This window comes from Lithobates pipiens, unplaced genomic scaffold, assembly GCF_037356315.1.
Source record: "Lithobates pipiens isolate NorthernLeopardFrog02 unplaced genomic scaffold, aLitPip1_a1.2 Scaffold_19, whole genome shotgun sequence".
NCBI lineage: Eukaryota > Metazoa > Chordata > Amphibia > Anura > Ranidae > Lithobates > Lithobates pipiens.
Genome location: NW_027507764.1, coordinates 16,908,379 through 16,930,775, shown reverse-complemented (window position 1 = coordinate 16,930,775; position 22,397 = coordinate 16,908,379). Strand labels below are relative to the sequence as shown.

At 45.1% G+C, this 22,397-nt stretch overlaps 1 protein-coding gene across 1 annotated transcript; it reads right to left on the bottom strand.

The window, feature by feature from the left end:
• Window positions 1-8,431: 8,431 nt before the first annotated feature.
• LOC143997932 (pentraxin fusion protein-like) lies at window positions 8,432-15,755 on the bottom strand. Its single transcript, XM_077493752.1, has 3 exons — window positions 15,683-15,755; window positions 14,184-14,457; window positions 8,432-8,916 (listed from the first exon to the last, which is right to left on the bottom strand). Exons 1-3 carry the CDS (start codon window positions 15,753-15,755, stop codon window positions 8,748-8,750), a joined length of 516 nt encoding a protein of 171 aa, XP_077349878.1. The 3' UTR covers window positions 8,432-8,747.
• Window positions 15,756-22,397: the final 6,642 nt, after the last annotated feature.

Below are 22,397 nucleotides of genomic sequence, written 5' to 3'. Positions count from 1 at the left end.
ATACATACACACACACACACATACACAGTATAGTATATATATATATATATATATATATATATATATATATATATATATATATATATATATATATATATACTCTGCAGCATCCAGTCAGTGTAACCTAGAGGTCTACATTCTAAAGTACATTCCATACACACTCTGCAGCATCCAGTGTAGCGTGTATATCTACAGTGCATTCTGTGGGGTACTGTTTCTACTACTTTTCTGGTGGTGTACACAGCACACAATACAGTGCAACCATAGTGCAGTGGCTCCTACTTTTCTGGTGGTGTACACAGCACACAAAACAGTGCATCCGTAGTGCAGTTGCTACTACTTTTCTGGTGGAGTACACAGCACACAAAACATTGCAACCAAAGTGCAGTTGCTACTACTTTTCTGTTGGTGTACACAGCACACAACACAGTGCAGTGTGGCATTGCCCAAAAAAATATACATCATGTCCGGAAGGCCACCAAGAGTGGCAGATGCTCACAGGCCACTAAAAGAGGGCAAGCAGGCTCTGTGTCTACAGACAACAGTGCTGATCATGGACATGGTGCATCCTCTGCAGGTGGCTGTGGGGCACGCTTGTCCTTTTTTCCTGCTGCTGGCCATGTTATTGAGCCAAAACATGCAGAAGAGTTGGTGGAGTGGATAACAAAGCTGTCCTCATCCTCTGTCATCCAGGCTCAGAGTAGTTTGCCTTCCAATGCAGCTGCCAAAGCGCTCCACCAGCTCCTTGTCCACAGTCACTCCTTCCGTAGCCCCACAATTATGCATGGAGGAGCCCCTGAACTATTTAACCACAGTGTCGGGTACATGCTGATGGAGGATGTGCAGCGATTAGAAGGCTCTGATGTTGGTTCCCAGGTTGAGGAAGGGAGTAACGTGAGCCTAGAGAGAGGGGGTGCCCAAGAAGGACTAGAAACTAGAAGTCATGTTCCCCCAGCCACAGCATACTGCCAAGTTTGCTCCAGTGACGAGGAGGGAGGGGATGATGAGGTCACTGACTCTACTTGGGTGCCTGATAGAAGAGAGGAGGAGGCACAACTCCAATGAGGCAGGATGTCCTCTAGGCCGAAGCGTATGGCAGCCACCCTACTGCTTCACACCACAGAGCTCTGCAGGTGCAAGACACTGCTATTGACTCCCCACTGATATTGAAAAGTTCCTTGGTGTGAGCCTTTTTTTGACACATTTGCAGCAGATCACACCATTGCTGTTTGCAACCTATGTCTGAAGCAGATAAAGCATGGCCAGAATAGCAGCTGCTTGGGCACCACATGCTTGACCAGACATATGATGACCTTTAATGCAGTCCATTGGAAACAGCACTTGAAAGACCCACATCAAAGAAAAAGGCGGACATCTCCTTGCTCCTCATATGGGATCTCCAATACCACAATACCTCCAGTCCTCTCAAAAACCTGCACTGAGAGGAATGAAGGTATAGCAATAGGTGTCTCAAGTACTTGCAGCCAATCTGCTATCAGTACACCTCCATCTGATTTTAGTAGGCAAATGTCCCTACCCCAGTTGCTAAACCGGTAAAATAAATTCAGTCCCAGCCATCCACATGCACAGCATCTGAATGCTAGCTCTGCCAAACTGCTAACACGGCAATTGCTGCCTTTTCATCTGGTAGACTCTGTCCCCTTCCATAAATTTGTGGAATGTACTGTACCTCAGTGGCAGTTTCCAAAACGCCATTTCTTTTTATGGAAGGCCATTCTGGCTATCTACCAGCATGTGGAAAGCAATGTTTTGGCCTTGTTGGACAGGGCGGTCAGCAGTAAGGTGCATATTACCGCTGACTCATGGTCCAGCAGGCATGGGCAGGGACATGGCCTTTTTGAACTGAATAGTATAGTTCAGTATTGTTGAAGCTTGTTCCACCACCATGTCTCCAAAATGCTAGTGCCAATTCTGCCACAGCTCTCTCCTCCACTCCCTCCTCTTCTTTCTCTATGACCACTTCTTCCAATTTCTACTCTAAACCAGCGGTGCTCCATAAGCGCTCAAGGGCCTATGCAAGCACTCAGGCAAAAAAAGGCCATGCAGTGCTTTAGTTGGTCTGCTTAGGGGACAGGGGCCACACTGGGGCAGAGATTCTGTCAACTTTGCAGGAGCAGGTTCAGAGGTGATTGATGCTACGCTAGCTTCAGCCAGGATTGGTTGTAGGCGACAATGGCACCAACCATCTCTCCGCCCTCCGACAGGGACACTTGACCCATATTCCATGTTTGGCACATGTCTTGAATTTGGTGGTGCAGCAGTTCTTGAGTAGGTACCCACCCACTCAATCTCCTAAAGCAGGCCAGAAAAGTCTATGGTCATTTCCGCTGGTCATACAATGCCAGTGCTCAACTGGCTGACATTCAAAGGGAATGCCACTTGCCCACCAACCACCTCATTTGTGACAGGTTGAACCCAACGTTGGCAATGCTGCAGCAGCTGCACTCGCAGCAGTGGACCATCAATGAGTACCTATGTGAGTATGGCACCAGGACAGGGTCAGGGGAGCTTGGATTTTTTTGCCACGCCAGTGGCTACTGATCAAGGATTCATGCACTGTCCTATCACCATTTGAGGAGTAGCGATGGACAAACTTCCGACGGGATGTTTCGCGAATGCGAACTGTTAACACGGCCAAAAGTTCGCAAACCACAAGTTTCGCAGGGCGAACCCCATTGACTTTAATGGCAGGCAAACCTTAAAAACCTCCAGGTCATATTTTCAGCCACAAAATACTTACTAGCTGTGCACACATTATTAAGTATTAAGTGAATCTGGGATTGACAACGACAAGCATTCTTTTTTTATCTGTGAAATTTTGACAATTCAGGAGCGCATGAAGGCCATGGAGGAGAGGCAAGGTCAGGGCAGGCTATGAAGGGGGTTCAGGAGATGATCATTGCCACAGCCAGGGAAGCACAGTCCTGTGCCAGTGTCCCAGTGTGCCAACCTGTGCTTGAGCCCCTCCCTCTGCCCGGCCCTTACCCCCACCTATGCAGGGCTCCACTGCCGTGGTCCGGAGGTGCCAGTCCAGTGCTGATCCTCAGCCATGGTGCTGGCACTGGGGCATCTGTTGAAGTCCTATGGGACGAAACACGTAGGGCGTGGTAGTCATGTTCCCTGTATTGCCTTTTTTATTATGTGATCACGTTTTTATTCAATCTTTTTATTTTGTATTTGCTGATTTTATACTAATAAACAGCTACCTTTATATTTTCATCTACACTATGGGAAGCTGTTTTTCTTTTTTGTCTCAAATGTGATCCCCTACATGAGTTTGGCCTTGTTTGTTACCCCGTTTTTTTGGGTTGGAGTTGGTTCTTCTCGTCCATTCCATTGGGACCTTTGAGGAATTGGAATTTCGTGGATGATACAGACTACTCCTTCTTTGACCAGAGGACCCACAGCAATTCCAGTGGCGGATAGACCTGCGGGGATTCATCTATCCATATATGCATGCATGACCTTGTGTACATACACAGGTTCGGTGGTTTCGGTAAGAGTACCCATCTTCTTTTTACCTACCTAGATGTCACTGATGTGAGATGTCTCCAAGACCACTTTCTAGTTTTTGCACCGTGTGAAACACCACATTCTGTGTCCTATGTGGATCTCAAGGACTATTGTACTCACTTAATATTTGGAATTTATTAGTCTTTCCTTCTTCTTTTCAAAGTTTTTGTTACACATATTCTCACAGCATTTTTCCTACACATACATTATATTGTTTAGGCACTTGGACTACAAGCTTTGCTGAATTCATCCATAAATATGACCACAAAAGAGGTAGGTATGGGTTTGGCAAATTCAGCAGATAGAGGATTGGTATCGGGGGACTTAGCGGTTGGGGGGGGGGCGGAGGGTTCGAGCTGCGTTTGGGCCCCCCAAAAAAAGCCTCTTGCACTCTGCCTGAATTTAAGGACAATAAAATTTGGACACATTTTAGGGGGTGTTAAGCGTAAGCACTACAATGGAGCAGACAAAATACAATGTTAAGTGACTAGGCCAGTTGTTTATGGGCCCAGGATAGCATGCTGGGGAGATTAGTGAAGGCACATATGCATGAAGGACAGAAAAGGAGCATTAAAAGCTTACAGCATGCATGAGGACAAAGGGGACATTCACAGCATATTACAATCATGGTACAGGCAGTCCCTGGGTTACGAACACAATAGGGACTATAGATTTGTTCGTAAGTCGACGTTGTTCGTAAGTCGCAACACTGCATTTGTAAGTGTAACTTCCAGTTGGAACACTGCGTTCGTAAGTGTAACTGCTGCCTGTGCATGGATGTGGGATGTTCCGGGCACTTGTTATGTTATCTAGGGCGTATTATGGCAGTGTGGGATGTGTTCAGAAGTGCCCTGGGTTATGAACACAATATGGACTATAGGTTTCTTCATAAGTCGAAGTTGTTCGTAAGTCACAACACTGCATTTGTAAGTGTAACTTCCAGTTGGAACACTGCGTTCTTAAGTGTAACTGCCGCCTATGCATGGATGTGTGATGTTCCAGGCACTTGTTATGTTATCTGGGGCATAGCACGGCAGTGTAGGATGTGTTCGGAAGTGCTCGAAAGGTATCCAGGACCCATGTGGAGCACAAGTGGCCGGCATTTGAGGCCGTACGTAAGTAGCAGACGTTCATAACTCGGGTGTTCTTGGGGACTGCCTGTAATTAGGGAATGATGAAATAAATCCAATACATTAGCAAACATTAAATACATAGAATGTGATGCTAAATGATAAAACTTACCTTAATATAGTCCTTCCGCAGGACCTGAATAATGGCAGAACAGGTCTTTGGAATAATGATTTCCAGAGGCTGGGGGGAAATCCCAGTCATAAACGTAATATCCTGGGGACTTCTCCCCGTCGCCAAGTACCACAAGGTGGCAACGAGATTGTGCTCGGGAGTGATGACTTGCCGTATGCAGGTGTCTTGCTTGGTAATATAAGAGGTAAGCAAAGCCAACAGACAGTGAAAAACAGGGTCCGTCATCCGGAGATAAATCCTGAAATCATCAGGGATTTCCTGGAGCTCCCACAACAAAGGCATGTGAGAGAATTGGTCATGATTAAGTAACCAATTCTTGGTCCATGAACTCCTCCTCCCCCTGTTCATGGACTGGACTTGGGTCAAAGCAAGAACTCCAACACCAAGCCCAACAACGGCACAAGGTCTCCGTCGAGAACGCTACCACAACATGGCTAGAAAATCAGAAAGGACCTGAGAATAACGAGCTGAAAATCTGAAATGGGCAGACAGGAACATACTGAAAAACAGAACCGAACTATAAATAGAACACACTGAAAGACAGGAACGAACTGACAACATGCACTGAAGAACAGATACGAACCCACAAGCACAAACTGACAAGCAAGAGACCGACAGTGCCACCAATGGGAGAACCTTTTCCTGACAACAACACAACATCCTGACAGGAGGATAGCAGGGTCAACCAAGGATCGACTTGGGCGCGTAATCACTGACCACAAGCTGTAGCATCGTAATCAGCCAGTGTGCAGGTCCTGACGACCAACACTAATTATTGATAAACGACAATATTTGTATATACTTTATGGCACTGAGAGCACTGCGATGTGGAAAGAAATACTGCTAGGTTAAAGGAGAATCCGCCTATAGAAATATAACATCTATCATGTGACACATCACCCATCCAGTCTTTTCTCTCTATATAGGCCTACCACAGTATACGGACCATTTTTCGTTTTCCAAGGCTCTGATGAAGAGGAAACCCCTCGAAACACATCAATTTTTACAATTTTATGAAATGAGAATATTGTAATTTATTTATTCATGAACACGTAGTATTTTTTTTTTGTATATACCAATTTCTTTAGAATAAACTTCTTTATTTTTATTCATGCGTTAGGTCACGCGCCTTTTTTCTTCTTTCATACACAGCATGATGTCATAAGCCTAGGCCAATGACCAGACAAGAAGCAGGAAGTGGGCTGTATAAGGGATTTACTGGCAGAAAAAAAAAAATGTTTTACTATCCAAAGAAACAACAACAAGGGCAGAAGATTTAATAGATGGAAAGTTATAAAAATGACTGAAGTCACTTATTCTTTCCTGGTGACGCCCCTTCTAATCTGCTACAGAAGTGAGGCTTGACATCCCTGCAGTATTCCCAAATTTTAGAAATGACTATTATATACTGTACCAGTGGCGGTGCATCTATAAGGGCACACGGGCACTGCCCCCTCTCTCCTGCCACCCCATTCTATCACCAATAGATAGATTTATGCATTGCATGAATCTATCTATGACCGCCACTGCCACCCCCTATTCAGGCGCCTGGCTCATTTTTGGGGCCCAGGGCGCCTGAATTACAGCGGCGTGGAGGTTGTTTTTGAAGCACCTGATTAGAGCCATAGGCTGTGATAGGCCTCAAAAAAGGTAAACAGGGAACGCTATGCTTGGCGCTCGCAGTTCCCCCAGCTGTGTTAGAAAAGCGAATGAACATTCGCTTTTCTAACACTGAACCGCCTCTCTGCCAATCAGGTGCTCGGGTTTGTTACCCATCACCTGACTGGCTGAAACGACAGGCGCTGTGATTGGACGCCTATCAGATGTCCAATCATAGGAGAGGATGGGAGGAGAGGACGGCAGAAGAAGACATTGAGGACGTCACCTGCCGCCATGACCCACTGCCCCACTGTGACAGGGTAAGTGCCGGGCAGACGGCGGGTGGGGGAGGCACAGTGGCAGCATTTGATGGGCACAGTGGGAGCATTTGATGGCACAGTGGCAGCATTTGATGGCACAGTGGCAGTGTTTGATGGGCACAGTGGCTGCATTTAATGGGCACAGTGGCGGCGTTTGATGGGCACAGTGGCTGCGTTTGATGGCACAGTGGCAGTGTTTAATGGGCACAGTGGCTGCATTTGATGGGCACAGTGGCGGCGTTTGATGGGCACAGTGGCTGCGTTTGATGGCACAGTGGCTGCGTTTGATGGTATAGTGGCTGCGTTTGATGTCACAGTGGCTGCGTTTGATGGTACAGTGGCTGCGTTTGATGGGCACAGTGGCTGAGTTTGATGGCACAGTGGCTGCGTTTGATGGGCACAGTGGCTGCGTTTGATGGCACAGTGGCTGCGTTTGATGGGCACAGTGGCTGCGTTTGATGGCACAGTGGCAGTGTTTGATGGGCACAGTGGCTGCATTTGATGAGCACAGTGGCGGCGTTTGATGGGCACAGTGGCTGCGTTTGATGGCACAGTGGCAGCATTTGAAGGGCACAGTGGCTGCATTTGATGGCACAGTGGCTGCGTTTGACAGGCACAGTGGCTGCGTTTGACAGGCGTTTGATGGGCACAGTGGCTGAGTTTGATGGCCCAGTGGCTGCGTTTGATGGGCACAGTGGCTGCGTTTGATGGCACAGTGGCTGCGTTTAAAGGTACAGTGGCTGCATTTGATGGGCACAGTGGCGGCGTTTGATGGGCACAGTGGCTGCGTTTGATGGCACAGTGGCAGCATTTGAAGGGCACAGTGGCTGCATTTGATGGCACAGTGGCTGCGTTTGAAAGGCACAGTGGCTGCATTTGATGGTATAGTGGCTGCGTTTGATGTCACAGTGGCTGCGTTTGATGGGCACAGTGGCTGAGTTTGATGGGCACAGTGGCTGCGTTTGACGGGTACAGTGGCTGCGTTTGATGGCACAGTCGCTGCGTTTGATGGTACGGTGCCTGTGTTTGATGGAAAACAAACGTAGCCACCCTCTAATGGGAAATGGGACCATAGCAGCAAAAAATGGAATTTGAGGATTTGGAGGAGAGTAATAGAAGGGACTTTTTTGAGTTAAGAATACATATTTGGCTATAATTTTTTTTTAAATCAGAGTTTAGTGTCACTTTAACTTTCTTGATATAAGGAGCCCCTGACATCATGTACTCCATATTCAGTAAATAAAATGCTACAGAAAATGCTCAGAGACTCTGGACATGTAACAGGAGATAGTCAGAGACTGAACACATACTATAGGAGTTATTTTAAACTGGAGAAATGCTTCAGAAGACAGTCATAGACTAGAGACCCATTACATGAGACTATTAGAGATCACTGCTATTACTGTCCATTTACTAATCAGTGATTCCACATTTGTGCTTAAAGTGGAAAAAAGTCCCCCCCCCCTCCTATCTATCTTGCCTAACCTGTATAAAGAATATGTGTTTTTGTATACAGGTTATGCAGGAAAGGTAGGATGGGGGGGTTATGCAGACATTTTTTAAGAAAAGTTAGAATTTCCTTCCATTTTAATGACACCCTTAACAATAATCCCATCTAATATTTATTTTAACAAGACCAATTACAATAGACCTGAAAATAAAAAAAATACATAAAAAAAAAAAAACAAGAAAAAAAAACACAGAAAAAAATAAGATAGTGTGAAAGAAACTTTATTGTCTTTAGTAAGCACCTAGGTAAGGAAACAAATATATAAAAAACATTTCCCCAATGAGGACACAGACAGCAGTGGTTCCAACCCTTCTACACTTCATCCAAAACTAGATGACTTTAGCTAATTTTTAAGTGGTCTATTCATAGATGATTTCCCACAAGAATCACGCAAACTTTATCCAAGATTCACATAATTGGATGTCCTCCTCTAGCTAGATAGGAGAACAGACATATCATCATGATGGATGTGAAATTTGATGATGAACTTTAGGATTTCTTTTGTCGTGGTCCTCTGAATTTTACCAGCAGACACGCTTCTCCTCAACTACAAGGTCACCGTAGACCTCCACAACGCACAGGGTCAGGTATTCACTGCGCCCCGGGATCACCACGCTGACGTATTGACCCTCCATTCCATTACAGCAGAAAATTGTGGTAGGATCAGAAACTTGGGTGACCTTACCGCACCTGTGGAGAACAAACAAGGATCAACAGAATGATACAGAAAATACACTTGTTTAATTGTAGGAGGTTTACTAAAGGTGCCCAAAGTGTTCATTAACCACTTAAGCCCCGGACCATGTTGCTGGCCAAAGACCAGAGCACTTTTTGTGATTCGGCGCTTAGTCAATTTAACTGACAATTGCTCATTCATACGACGTGGCTCCCAAACAAAATTGACGTCCTTTTTTTCCCACAAATAGAGCTTTATTTTGGTGGTATTTGATCACCTCTGCATTTTTTATTTTTTTGCGCTATAAACAAAAAAAGAGCGAGAATTTTGAATAAAACGAATTATTTTTTACATTTTGCTATAATAATAATATTTTTTTCCCTCAGTTTAGACCGATATGTATTCTTCTACATATTTTTGGGGAAAAAAATCACTGGCAGTGAAGGGGTTAACCACTAGGTGGCAGTGTAGGGGTTAAGTGTGTTCTGGGGCGTGTTTCTAACTGTGGGGGGTGTGTGGCTATGTGTGACACGACACTGATCTCTGCTCCGATAACAGGGAGCTATGATCAGTGTGTCAGGGCTGGCTTAGCCTTTCCTTCTCTGGGCTGGCCGCTCAGCTGTCGGATAATTGCCAGCTCTCAACTCTCTCCACAGTTACCTAGCTGTTCCTGATGATGCTCGTCTGACCTGCCTACTTAAAGCTGTCCAGCTCCCTTCACCTCTGCCTTCGCCTTGGTCACATCACAAGAAACCATCTCCTGCGTACCTGGTTAAAGACGGGCTTGCTGACATCCTTTCTGGCTCCTTATCCTGCTTGCTGTTCCTTCGCTTGGATCTCTGACTCTGGCCTGGCTGACTACCCGATCTGGTTATTGAACTCTGGCCTGGCTGACTACTCGATCCGGTTACTGGACTCTGGCTATGCTTTGACTATGCTTACTCTATTTACCTTATTATTTCTATTTAATAAACAAGTGTGATTTAATTGTACTTCTCTCTCGGTCTGATTCATGGTTTCTGACACAGTGACACTGTCGCTAGGCAGAATGGGGAGATGATTGTTTACATTAGCATCTCCCCGTTCTTCCTCCCTGTGAGACGATTGCGGGTATCCCCGCGGCGATCATGTCTGCGGGACCCGCGATCCGACTCACGGAGGTTACAGCCAGCTCGCGCGTGTGCCACCGGCAGTGCGCACGCGATGGCACAGCTGCAAATTTAAAGGGACGCACAGGTATGCCCATTTGCCTGTCCATGCCATTCTGCTGACGTACATCACATGCGCCAGACGGGAAGTGGCTAACCACTTGCTTACGGGGCACCTAAACCCCCCTCCTGCCCAGACACATTTTCAGCTTTGAGTGCTGTCACTCTTTAAATGACAATTGCACGGTCATACAACACTGTACCCAAATTAAATTTTTATCATGTTTTTCCCACAAATAGAGCTTTCTTTTAGTGGTATTTGATCACCTCTGTGTTTTTTATTATTTGTTAAAAAAATTATAAATATTTGTGGCAATACACATGGATCTCACATTGGGTCACCACCTGTGAAAGGCTTTGGGGTTATAATGCCTAAATCAGTAAGTTTAATATCAATGTTCCTATATAGATATTGGCTTGTGTCGGGGGTAATTCCCCTCACAGTCATCAGGGGGGAGGCTCCCCCCGGTTTGTTTGAGCTATCCTGGGGCTAAGACGTTTGGGTAAGATTCTGAAAATGTTGATATGTATTGTAAACATGTCTTCTCCAATTTTTGTTGTTGTTACTGAAGGTCACTTCATACAGTTTTTATTGATTTAATTGTGGTTTATGTATATATCCTTAGATGTATATATTTCCTGAAGAAGCTGAGAAGCGAAACTAGTCGAAATACCTCACCTTCCCCATGAGCTATTGATTTGTTGTATTGTGAATTATTTTTATATTCAAATAAATTGAGACAAAATCTTTTTACACAATTTCTTTTCTCAATGTGTTCATATGTTTAATGCGCTGATGTGTTTAATGTGCTGATTTAATGTTCTAATGTTTTAACAGTCCCCCTGCTCGTATTCTTTCTTGATATTTCTGGTTGGAGACCAGAATTTTCAAATACCTATTCCATGTGCACAGCGAATGTCATCATTCAACATCACTGTTGCGGCTTGGAGATTTATTTTGGGAGGGAATCTCTTTATTTGTTTCTAGGATATACACTCACCGCCCACTTTATTAGGTACACCTGTTCAATTGCTTGGTAACACAAATTGCTAATCAGCCAAACACACGGCAGCAAACTGAGCATCAGAATGGGGAGGAAAGGGGGTTTAAGTGACTTTGAGTTGTTGGTGCCAGGCGTGCTGGTCTGAGTATTTTAAAAACTGCTGATCTACTGGGATTATCACGCTCAACCATCTCTCGGGTTTACAGAGAATGGTACGAAAAAGAGAAAATATCCAGTGAGCGGCATTTGTGTGGAGGAAAATGCCTTGTTTATGTCCGAGGAGAATGGGCAGACTGGTTCTAGATGATTGAAAGGAAACAGTAACTCAAATAACCACTTGTTACAACCAAGGTCAACAGAATACCATCTCAAAACATCAAACCTTGAAGCAGATGGTCTACAGCTAAGAACAGGAAACTGAGGCTACAATTCACACAGGATCATCAAACTTGGACAATATAAGATTGGAAAATGTTGCCTGGTCTGGTTTTCAGCTGCCACATTCAGGTGGTGGGGTCAGAATTTGGCACATGGATCCATCCTGCCTTGTATCACCAGTTCAGGCTGGTGGTGGTGGTGTAATGGTTTGGGGGATATTTTCTTGGAACACTTTGGGCCCCTTAGTACCGATTGAGCATTGTTTAAATGCCAAGGCCTACCTGAGTATTGTTGCTGACCATGTCCTTCCCTTTATGACTACAGTGTCCCCATCTTCTGATGGCTCCTTCCAGCAGGATAATGCACCATGTCACAAAGCTTCAATCATCTCACCACCGGACAATGAGGTCACTGTACTCCAATTGCCTCCACAGTCACCACATCTCAATCCTGAATCTATGCCAACAAGAATTAAGGCAGTTCTGAAGGAAAAAGGGGGTCCAACCCGGTACTAGCATGGTGTACCTAATAAAGTGGCTGGTGAGTGTATATATAGTGCTAGGCCCTACCACAGTGTAAGCCCCCGTACACACGGTCGGACATTCTGCCAACCAAATCCGTCGGATTTTGTCCGTCGGATTTTGTCCAACCAATTGTATCCGAAACTGTTGCATACACACGGTCAGACAAAGTTGTCGAAAAATTCAATCTTTCAGAACGTGATGACGTAATTTTGTTACGATGGGACTACGTTCAGGCTAGTAGCCAATAGCTTTAATGTAGGAATTTGATCTGAGCATGTGTGGCACTTTGTCCGATCGGAATTCTCTACACATGATCGGAGTATGTCCTATCGGACCAGTTTGTCGGAAAATATTTCCAACAAGTTGGAAAATTTGGTCCGACGGATATTCCGACGGAAACAGTCCGATGCATAACACACACAATCGGATTATCCGACAACACGGTCCGATAGGACACATTCCGACGGATTCTCCGACCGTGTGTACAAGGGCTTAGAAGTAAATGGCACACAGGGTTCTCTTTGATGCAAATTGTGGGGGCTCCAGAATATCTGTTCTGAGCAGAGAAAATTGTCTTTCCAGTCTTCTTCGGTTTTTATAACTCTTATGCCACGTACACACGATCGCACATTCCGACAACAAATTCCATTGGATTTTTTCCGACGGATGTTGGCTCAAACTTGTCTTGCAAACACACGCTCACACAGAGTCGGTCGGAAATTCCAAACGTCAAGAACGCGGTGACGTACAACACGTACGGAGAGCCGAGAAAAATTAAGTTCAATGGCCAGTGCTGCTCTTCTGCTTGATTCCGAGCATGCGTGGCACTTTGTGTGACAGAATTGCCTACACACGATCGGAATTTACGCAAACGGATTTTGTTGTCAGAAAATTTTAGATCCAGCTCTCGAATTTTGTGTGTTGGAAATTTCAATGGAAACTGTCCGATGGAGCCTACACGCGGCCGGAATTTCCGACTACAAGCTCCGATCGCACATTTTCCATCGGAAAGTCCGATTGTGTGTACGGGGCATTAGATTGGGTTCTGGAGTTCAGAGACTTCAAAGAGCTGAGGAAAGGAAAAAGCCTCTAACCCTGGGTTGAGGTATTAATGAAGGCCAGCAGACTGTGTCTGGGCCTGACATTGATTTAGGGTTCCACCCGGGAGACAAAATGGTCCCTGTCCAGCATTAAGGGAGTGGGATAGAGAAGCAAGGAGCTGCAAGAGAAAGAGCCGAGAGGTGCAGGGCTGCACATAAGCACAGTGGTGCTAAAAGGTGATGTGAGGGACCAGACTTAAAACCTATGCTTGAGGCCTGAGAAGTAGTTCTGTAATGGGAAGCCAGGAGGCTTGATATACATTTTATTTGTGTTTAATATGATGGTGGAAACCCCTGTGAGGCCAACCCTTTTCTAAGCCCTTGTATACACGGACGGAGAATCCGTCGGAATGTGTCCTATCGGACAGTTTTGTCGGATAATCCGACTGTGTGTGGTCTCCATTGGACTGTTTCCGTCGGAATATCCATCGGACCAAATTTTCCAACTTGCTGGAAATATTTTCTGACAAACCGGTCTGATTGGACATACTCAGATCATGTGTAGAGAATTTCGATCGGACAAAGTGCCACGCATGCTCAGATCAAATTCCTACACCAAAGCTATTGGCTACTAGCCTGAACGTAGTCCCGTCGTAACGAAATAACGTCATCACGTTCTGAACGATTGGAATTTTCGACAACTTCGTCCGACCGTGTGTGTGCAACAGTTTCGGACAAGATCCGTCGGACAAAATCCGACGGACGGAATCCGTCGGATTTGGTTGTCGGAATCACCGACCGTGTGTACAAGGGCTTAGAATGTTTACTTTCTCTTTAAATATATTCATAGATCAAATTCAGTCATGCAGTAATGTCTCTAATTTTGGGTTCAGGGTACTGCATAGGACCTTTGTCATTGGGCTTTTATTTGCATCAGATGTGTTTTTTATTATAATACAAGTCTATGAGAAGGCAAAACTCTCTTGAGTTCAATGCAGACCAGAAAAAGGTCACCTGTCAATGAATTCTGAATGATCTCTGAAGCCTCTCAAACTGATGCCATCGACACAAGCCCAAAGCCCATTGACACAGGTATCCGTACAGTGTCCTGTCCCCGTGGTACTCACACCGGGTTGTTATTGTCTGGAGAATTTCCAATTCGGACCTCAGCGCCCATCATCCGGTCCATTGAGCCGTCTGTTCGTCCAGTGACTACAACGACATTCACTTTGTATTTCTGGTTCAGGTCTACCTTCCACCAGGGCGATGGGTCGTTATATGTGTGGGTACAGGAGCCATTAAACCAGTTGGTATCTGTCACACCATCAATGGCATTGTAAGCTAGACCAACATCATAAAGTGAACTCTCCGAGGCTTCCCCGCTTCTGGCGATATCTGTGGCTGAAGAAAGAAAAACAAAACACACTCAGTAATTATACATCGTGTACAAAGTATTTCCATTGTTCTAAAGGGGCCTTCACCAAAAAAAGAACTGTAGACTGCAATGGTGTCAATAATTTGACTGAGACAGTGGGATAGATTTACTATAGCTGGAGAGTTCAAAATCAGCTTCCGGGTAAATTTAGGGGGAAACTTATTTTAACCAAATAAAAAATATGGATCATGCAAATTAATTTTTATATTGTCGGTTTTTCCACCTTTTTCTGTAGGTACTTGAGACCCCTATGGTCTCCTTAGTCACAGAGAGGTGGCATCTGATTGCATGCTGGCATCCCATATAGCATTGGCGGACATCTTGGGCCAGGAAGAGTCTAATCAAGACCCTGGCACCCGGGTTTGGTGCGCATTTCATGTTGTGATTAGAGTAGGGACAGGTCACCCATCTGTCAGGGACAGTGATTCACATCAGGGAGAGGTTCCAGACAGGTAGGGGAAGTGCAGGAACATGCCATCCTTCCTCGAATTCTCCCCACTTGGATATGGATCAGCCAGGCCACATTCTGCCCCTCAAAACTGACGTTGTCAGCACACTGGAGACCTTACAATGCTACTCCTCGCAATTTCATCCTGTAAGTGTTGCCAGTTGCTATCACTTTTAGGTTGGCTCCGTTCCCTTGCAGGGTCCTTGGGGCCAACCTTACGAGCATGTTCCCACACAGAATTGCACCTAAACGTGCCGCTACTTCACACACAGGCAGCGGAAACTGATTGCTGGTCATGCATACACTTGCATCATATGGTGCTAAGGGCAATGAGATATCTTGTGATTTTTTTTGATCATGGATACATGATTAATGCTTATAAATATGTTACTACCAGATATTACCGTTTTAGAAATTGGCTCCATGGAAATGTGCATTTCTATGTATATGAGATTTTAGTGTCTGTAAACATGTATCTATGTATCATTAAATATTTTACTATCCACCGTTCTATTCATTTTGTTACCATGAGCTTCATATAAAGTCCCAACCTTTTTTGCTGCTTCTATGCTGCTTTTCCTGCTGCATTTTTGCTCCTTTTTTGCTCCTTTTCCTCTTTAAAATACCTGAAGGAGTTCTTTTGATGACCTACCTGCTGCCATAAGAGTGTATTCAGACCCTCCTCCTCATCTAGTGCACCAAAGTCATTTTTATGTACTTTTTTACCTTTATATTATTCTTACCTCCAGGTGGACGGCTGCAGCACCAAGCCAGACCCAACGACCCCAGGAAAAGCAAAGCCACCAAAGTCTTCATTCTGGAGGAGAAACCAAGACACAAGGAGTCTGTTACTATAGTATGTTACACGAGAAGGTGATTCTGCATCTCTTCCTCAGTATCATCTCTTCTTTCTCTGGTACTTCGAAATACCTTTTCTTAGTATTAAAATAAATTCTCTTTCGATCAGATCTGTAATTTCATATATAGTGCCATGAAAAAGTATTCACACCCCTTGACATTTTCCACATTTTGTCATGTTACAATCAAAAACGTAAATGTATTTTGTTGGGATTTTATGTGATAGACCAACGCAAAGTGGCACATAATTGTGAAGTGGAAGGAAAACTATAAATGGATTTCCAACTTTTTTTTAAACTAAATATGTGAAAAGTGTGACGTACATTTGTATTTAGCCCCCTTTACTCTGATACCCCTAACTAAAATCTAGTGCAACCAATTGCCTTCAGAAGTCGCCTAATTAGTAAATAGAGTCCACCTGTGTGTAATATAATCTCAGTATAAATACAGCTGTTCTGTGAAGCCCTCTGAGGTTTATTAGAGAACCTTAGTGAACAAACAGCATCATGAAGGCCAAGGAACACACCAGACAGGTCAGGGGTAAAGTTGTGGAGAAGTATAAAGCAGGGTTGGGTTATAAAAAAATCTCCCAAGCTTTGAACATCTCATGGAGCTCTGTTCAATCCATCATCCGAAAATGGAAAGAGTATGACACAACTGCAAAAATACCAAGACATGGCCGTCCACCTAAACTGACAGGCCGGGAAAGGAGAGCATTCATCAGAGAAGCAGCCAAAAGGTCCATGGTAACTTTGGATGAGCTTCAGAGATCCACAGCTAAGGGGGGAGAATCTGTCCACAGGACAACTATTAGTCGTGCTCTCCACAAATCTGCCCTTTATGGAAGAGTGACAAGTAGAAAGACATTGTTGAAAGAAAGTCATAAGAAGTCCTGTTTGCAGTTTGCAAGAAGTCATGTGGGGGCCACAGCAAACATGTGGAAGAAGGTGCTCTGGTCAGATGAGGCCAAAATTAAACTATTTGGCCTAAAATCAAAATGCTGGTGGAAAACTAACACTGCACATCACCCTGAACACACCATCCCCACCATGAAACATGGTGGTGGCAGCATCATGTTGTGGGGATGCTTTTCTTTAGCAGGGACAAGGAAGCTGGTCAAAGTTGATGGGAAGATGGATGGAGACAAATACAGGACAATCTTATGCTGCGTACACACGACCGGACTTTCTGGCAGACTAGGTCTGATGGAATCAGTCCGTCGGACAATCCGATCGTGTGTGGGCTAATCCGAAATAGAACATGTTTCAAATCTGTCCACAAGACTCAATTCCAATGGGAAAACCGTTCGTCTGTATGCTGGTCCGACGGACCAAATACGACGCAAGGGAAGCTATTGGCTACTGGCTATTGAACTTCCTTTTTTAGTCCCGCCTTACGTCATCACATTCAAAACTAACGGAGTTTCGAACTGACTTAGTCCGTTTGTGTGTGGCCAAGTCTGTTCATTCGGAAGGTCCGGAACTCCGGCGAAAGGCGGTCGGGAAGACCGTCGGATCTAGTTTGTCGGAAAGTCCGGTCGTGTGTATGCGGCATCAGAAGAAAACCTGTTAGATTCTGCAAAAGACTTGAGACCGGGGTGGAGGTTCACCTTCCAGCAGGACAATGACCCGAAACATACAGCCAGAGCTACAATGGAATGGTTTAGATCAAAGCATATTCATGTGTTAGAATGGCCCAGTCAAAGTTCAGACCTAAATCACATTGAGAATCTGTGGCAAGACTTGAAAATTGCTGTTCACAGACGCTCTCCATCCAATCTGACAGAGCTTGAGATATTTTGCAAAGAAGAATGGCCAAAAACTTCCTTCTCTAGATGTGCAAAGCTGGTAAAGACATCCCCAAAATGACTTGCAGCTATAATTGCAGTGAAAGGCAGTTCTACAAAGTATTGACTCGGGGGGCGCCATACAAATGTACCCCCCCCCCACACACTTTTCACATATTTATTTGTAAAAAATGTTGAAAACCATTTATCATTTTCCATCCACTTCACAATTATGTGCCACTTTGTGTTGGTCTATCACAAAAAATTCCAATAAAAGACATTTAAGTTTTTGGTTGTAACATGACAAAATGTGGAAAATTTCAAGGGGTATCAATACTTTTTCAAGGCATTGTATAAGACACAACTGAAAGCAAAGCAAATAAAAAAAAAAAACATAAATTTTTTCTAAGTTTGTGATAAATTAGATGGAACTTAGAGGAGTCCAGCTAATCTTTGGGTCTACAGGTTCCTCCACCCAAGGTGTAACGGAAATCTGCGTTACATCAGAGGGGGCGGGGTCAGGTGACGGGTGGCCCCGCCCTCCTCATATAAGAAATGTCAGGCGCCAGGATCCCCGCAGTGTCTCCTCCGGTGGAGACAGACGATGGATGGATTCGCTGTACTGGAGCGAGAGATCACCCGTCGCTGGAACAGATCAGCCATCGCTGGACCCTGAGAGATGATCGTCCGTCGCTGGATAGCAAGAGTGTATTACCACAGCTGGAATCTTTTTAAAAAAAATTTTTTAATAAAGGACTGTTTCAAAAGTGTGTTTGTCTTTTTTAACATTTTTTACACTTTCTTTGTGAAATGGTAGGGGTACTTTTGTACCCCCTTACCATTTCAAACAGGGGGGGCCGGGATCTGGGAGTCCCCTTGTTAAAGGGGGCTTCCAGATTCTGATAAGTCCCCCGCCTGCAGACCCCCACAACCACTGGCCAGGGTTGTGGGGATGAGGCCCTTGTCCCCATCAACATGGGGACATGGTGCTTTGAGGGGTCACAGACCCCCAAAGCATCCTCCCAATGTTGAGGGCATGTGGCCTGGTATGGTTCAGGAGGGGGGGCGCTCTCTCTTCCCCCCTCTTTTCCTGTGGCCTGCAAGGTTGCGTGGTCAGATAAAGGGTCTGGTATGTAATTTTTTGGGGGACCCCCACGCCATTTATTTTTAAAATTTGGCGTGGAGTTCCCCTTAAAATCCATAACATGGATATTTAGGGGGAACCCCACGTCATTTTATTTTTTTAATTGACGTGGGTTTTCCCCATAATATCCATACCAGACCTGAAGGGCCTGGTAATTGAATTTGGGGGAACCCCACGCTTTTTTTTTTTTTATCAATGACCTCTCTGTATTACGGGGAGCCGACAATTGGCATGACACTTTGTGCAGGGACAGTTCTAAGCACAGGAAACATGCGCCCCTTTACAGGCATACTATAGACACCCCCCAGGTACGAAATTTAAAGGAATATTACACTTTTATTGTTTCACTTTAAGCGTCATTAAAATCACTGCTCCCAAAAAAACAGCCGTTTTTAAAACTTTTTTTTGCATTGATACATGTCCCCTGGGGCAGGACCCAGGTCCCCAAACACTTTTTAGTACAGTAACTTGCATATTAGCCTTTAAAATTCGCACTTTAGATTTCTCTCATAGACTTGTACAGGGTGTTCTGCGGCTTTTCGAATTTGCCGCCAACAACCAAAATTGTTCACTGTTCGCCATCATATGACTGGTGTGGTGGTGGTCAGGGACACTGATTGGTGGCAGTATGTAAAAAAAATAAAAAAAAATAAATAAATTATTTTTTATAAAAAAAATTTTAACCAGTTCCGGACCAGCCACCGCAGTTACACTGCGGCAGGTTGGCCCAGCTGGGTGAAGCGGTCATAGCTATATGTGGCATGTGCAGCCGCCTAGGGAGCAATGATCGGATTCACTTCGGAACCGATCAGTCTCCAGGCCCTGGCCTGGACCTGGTGATCGGTCCTGGCAAATTAAATCCGTCCCCAGCATATGTAAGTATAAACACAGCAGAAGAAGTGATGTCATCTCTACTCGTGGAACTCTTTTCCGTTCCAGAAAGAGGAGAGGCGACATCTCACAGTAGGTGCACCAACACTACACTGACACCAGTTCACATAGGTACACTTGTCACCCCCCAATCCCCCCCCCCAGTTAACCCCTTCACCCCCTGTCACTGAGTCACTGTCAGGTCACCTTGAGGCGAGGTGACAGATGCACACCGTAGAGATCAGGAGTGCACCACAAGGTTGTGGACCCTACGGCTGACTGCTGCGGATGGGAGACAGATCCCACTGGGGTTAGAAAGTAAGATTCCCTGGGGCGCGGAGTCTAATGCCCCATACACACGAGAGGACTTATGTCCGACAGACTTCCAAAGGAGTTCCGCCGGAGTTCCGCCGGAGTTCCGACGGAGTTCTGACAGACTTTTCGGCCGAACGGACTTGGCCACACACGATCACACTAAACTCCGACGGATTCGAACGTGATGACGTACGACCCGACTCGAATAAGGAAGTTCATAGCCAGTAGCCAATAGCTGCCCTAGCGTCGGTTTTAGTCCGTCGGAGTAGCATACACACGAGCGGAGTTTTCGAAGGGGACCGGGTCCGGCGGAGTTCCTTCGGGAAAATTTGAAGCATGCTTCATTTCTAAAGTCCGTCAGACTTTGGCGAATCAAAAGTCCGTTGCAGCCCACACACGATCGGATAGTCTGACGGACTCGGTCCTTCGGACTTTGGATGTTGAAAAGTCCGCTCGTGTGTACGGGGCATTAGAGCCAGCAGGTGTTCACCAGCGCCTCTAGTGGTGAGGATGGACTTAGCTGCAACTGGCTCCAGGTTGCGACCCCCAGGGTCCCCCAGCTCACACCCACAGTAGGCAACAGGAGGATAGGGATAGTGAGGGACAAAGCCAAGGTCGGGGCCACAAGCAGACAGGAATAGTCAGGGACACGCCAAAAGGTCAGGATCACAGGCAAACAGGGATAGTCAAGGACACGCCAAAGTCGGTAACAGAACAACAGACGAGCACACGGCAGGTAACAGGAAGCTAACACACAAAGGTTGATCAGCAGGGCTGGCCTGCAGTGCACAGGTTAATATAGAGCTCTCTGATAGGAGCTAGGGTGGAATCATGCCAGAGGATGGATTACAAAAGCAGTCAGGTGAGGGTCGGCTGGTCTCTAAAGATGAACACATGGAAACAGGTAAGCAAACTATTGCAAAACCATGACAGTCACCCAGTGGAGTGTTCATATTTTTTCTTTATCGTACATCACAGGACACAGAGCACCATAATAATGACTAGGTTATATGCTACCTTTAGGTGAATGGACACTGGCAACCAATAGAAAGAAAGTTCCCCCCATGTCAACCCCTCCCATACAGGAAGTACCTCCGTTTTTTCGCCAGTGTCTTGAAGGTCATGGTCATAGCTGTTTGAAGCTCTTCAAAACATAATGATGTCCCAGTAAAGGGCGTTATGATCAGATCCATTCGGATGGAATGAAGACTAAAATGGATGGAACCCAAGCCTCATGGGAAAGAGAGAAGATTACTTCAGGTTTTGCCTGTAATGCAGCCTTAAGGCGCTGGACCCTGCATGATGGAAGCCTATGCTTTGTTCTGACCAAGGTGCTTTCCTGCAGGGTGCTATACTGGTCCCCCTCAATCCCCCAGATTGAGGGGGACCAGTCTCTGAAGGTCTTTATGACAAAGCTCACCATGATATGTGAATATTGGACTCCTGTTGTGTTCAGAATCCTGTAGCAGGAATGGTAAGTCTGCATTTGTTTGCAGTTTCTCTTTTTTTTTAAAAAAAAAGAGAGAGAGAGAAACCCGACTGTCTGTTCTCCTGGTGGCCACTGGGAGCAGTGTGCTGTTTATTCATGTTATGTACTCTTACTCATATGGACTGCGGTTTATCCTCCAGTCACTAGAAGACACGGGTCGCTCAGTAAGGCCAATTTTTATATAGGCAGGAAATGGAAGGGTGGTCATGCCATGTGGCAACAGGTTCAGTTGACCTCTGAAGACATAGCAGCAGCCTAAAGATACTAACAAAGTGTAAGTACTTACTATGGGAGAACTATGTGTAGACAAGTCATGATTTTATGCTGCATATTTACTGCTTATCCGGGGGGACTGTACAACTGAAAGTTTAAAACACCCCTGGATGGTTAGCAGTTCACTTAAAGTGTTGACTGCTCTATAAGCAGGTGCAGCATAGTATACATGCTTGCAATCTTGTTGCTTAAATGCATGTTTAAATATATACGTTTGTGAAAACATGGGCAGGTCTAGTTGGGCCCAACTTCCGTTAAGCAGGTGCTTGCAAAACCTGCTGAAACAGCACGGTTGCTAAAAATGAATGGTTACACAAGAATGCATGATTGCACAAAGATGAATGTTTTGCATAAATATACATGGTTATACATGTTTGCATAGAGATACATGATCATGGTTGCACAGAATGCATGGTTGCTTAAGCATGCACGGATGCACAAAGATGCATGTTTATTTGTGTTTGCAGAAATGTACAAGAATTTACATGTTTGCATGGAGATACATGTTCATGGTTGCATAGAATGCATCATCACATAGAGATGCATAGTTATTAATGCTTGCATAAAGATGCAGGTTTGGACATGTTTATATAAATGGACATTGATTTTACACAAAGATGCATGGCCGCATAAAAAATACTTGATCGCATAAAAATGTTTGATTGCATAAATATACATGTTTGCTTGAATATACATGGTTATACATGTTCACATTGCACTGCG